The 1,245-nt window shown below is 51.1% G+C and overlaps 2 protein-coding genes across 2 annotated transcripts; both read left to right on the top strand.

Annotated features, from left to right (window-relative positions):
- Window positions 1-741: 741 nt before the first annotated feature.
- On the top strand, window positions 742-1,073 carry PPTG_22659 (hypothetical protein; the record flags this gene model as incomplete). The annotated part of the gene is made up of 2 exons (XM_008905515.1): window positions 742-878; window positions 935-1,073. 2 exons carry the CDS (start codon window positions 742-744, stop codon window positions 1,071-1,073), a joined length of 276 nt encoding a protein of 91 aa, XP_008903763.1.
- Window positions 1,074-1,088: 15 nt separating this feature from the next.
- On the top strand, window positions 1,089-1,238 carry PPTG_22658 (hypothetical protein; the record flags this gene model as incomplete). Its single annotated transcript, XM_008905514.1, has 1 exon — window positions 1,089-1,238. A coding segment is annotated over one exon (150 nt), but the record flags the coding sequence as incomplete, so codon positions are not given.
- Between the last annotated feature and the right edge of the window lie 7 nt (window positions 1,239-1,245).

Below are 1,245 nucleotides of genomic sequence, written 5' to 3'. Positions count from 1 at the left end.
CTGCGCGAGCATGCCACTAGAATAACAACTCAGCCGTGCAATGTCTTGCGTAGGTCGGCAAGATCAAGGACACCTACACGCAGAGCGCGAGGGTCGCGAGACCAAAACAAGCGCCATCGAAGTATGCTGATTGACATCAAATCATGGGCAGATACAGGCCTCACGATACCGACGGCTGTTATCGCTTCGATAGGACCACATTCTGTGAAAAGAACCATCACGGAGCAAGATACGGGGCAGGTTGTTGTCCACCTCTACATTTCTAACATCTTATAAATACAATGATTCTTGATTTGCTTTCATTTAGAAATCTGCAGTCTAATGCACACGTCGCGCTTCAAGACTTTCCAGCGAGAGGATCGACACACGAACACACAATGAGTCGCTGACTCGGACGCCCGTGCAGCCGGCTGCTTATCCTGGATCAAAGAGGACGGAGGCTGTGAGCCGATCACACATCTCAGCGCAAAAAAATGACTCAAGCTCTTGGCACTCCGATTCGCAGCTATCAATAGTGACATCGAAAACACCAGTGCGTCTTTTGTCATCATCATCGTTGAGCTCGCCGGATTCTTCCTCGCCCTCCTCATCACCGAGACCGGTATCAGTATAAATATCCGTTCCAACTTCTAGAACTGCGTCACAGTCTATTAATCAAGTGCGTTAAGTAGAGACGGACGAGTTTGGTCGATATCATTGCCGAAAATCTGCATCCTACAACCCGGCCTTCTGTGCTACGACATGTACATGATTCGCTGTGAATGTACAAAGGAGGCTTCGCCTACCAAGATGACATCCTTCAGCGTTTCGTTGGCGCCCTACTTATTTCTACCCTACTTTCCGGGCAAGACTAGTCCTGATGTGTACATGATCTGGTGGTACGCACACCACGGAGGACTCGTACGACTGAGGATACTGCGCTTAATATGTACAGCAACCGCACGGACAACTACGCGACGATCTGTAAGATGAACAGCAACAACCATATTATGCGGCCCAAGGACTGGGGCATTTCCATCTACCAGTCTATCTGGCTGCCGTCGACATTGGCGACATCGTCCCAGACTCTGTAGCCTCGAACAAGAAGTATGGGGGAAATGGTGAACTACGGCAGCAGCGACAACGTCGTGGTCCACATGATCCACTTTGCCACGCTAGGGGGCACGGACGCCAACGACACGGGCCCCACCATTGTGTCGATTGGCAATGCCGGCATGCAGGCTGTGTGGGAGGGCAACTTGTCGG

This window comes from Phytophthora parasitica, assembly GCF_000247585.1.
Source record: "Phytophthora parasitica INRA-310 unplaced genomic scaffold supercont2.20, whole genome shotgun sequence".
NCBI lineage: Eukaryota > Oomycota > Peronosporomycetes > Peronosporales > Peronosporaceae > Phytophthora > Phytophthora nicotianae.
This window is presented reverse-complemented; position numbering and strand designations above follow the sequence as displayed.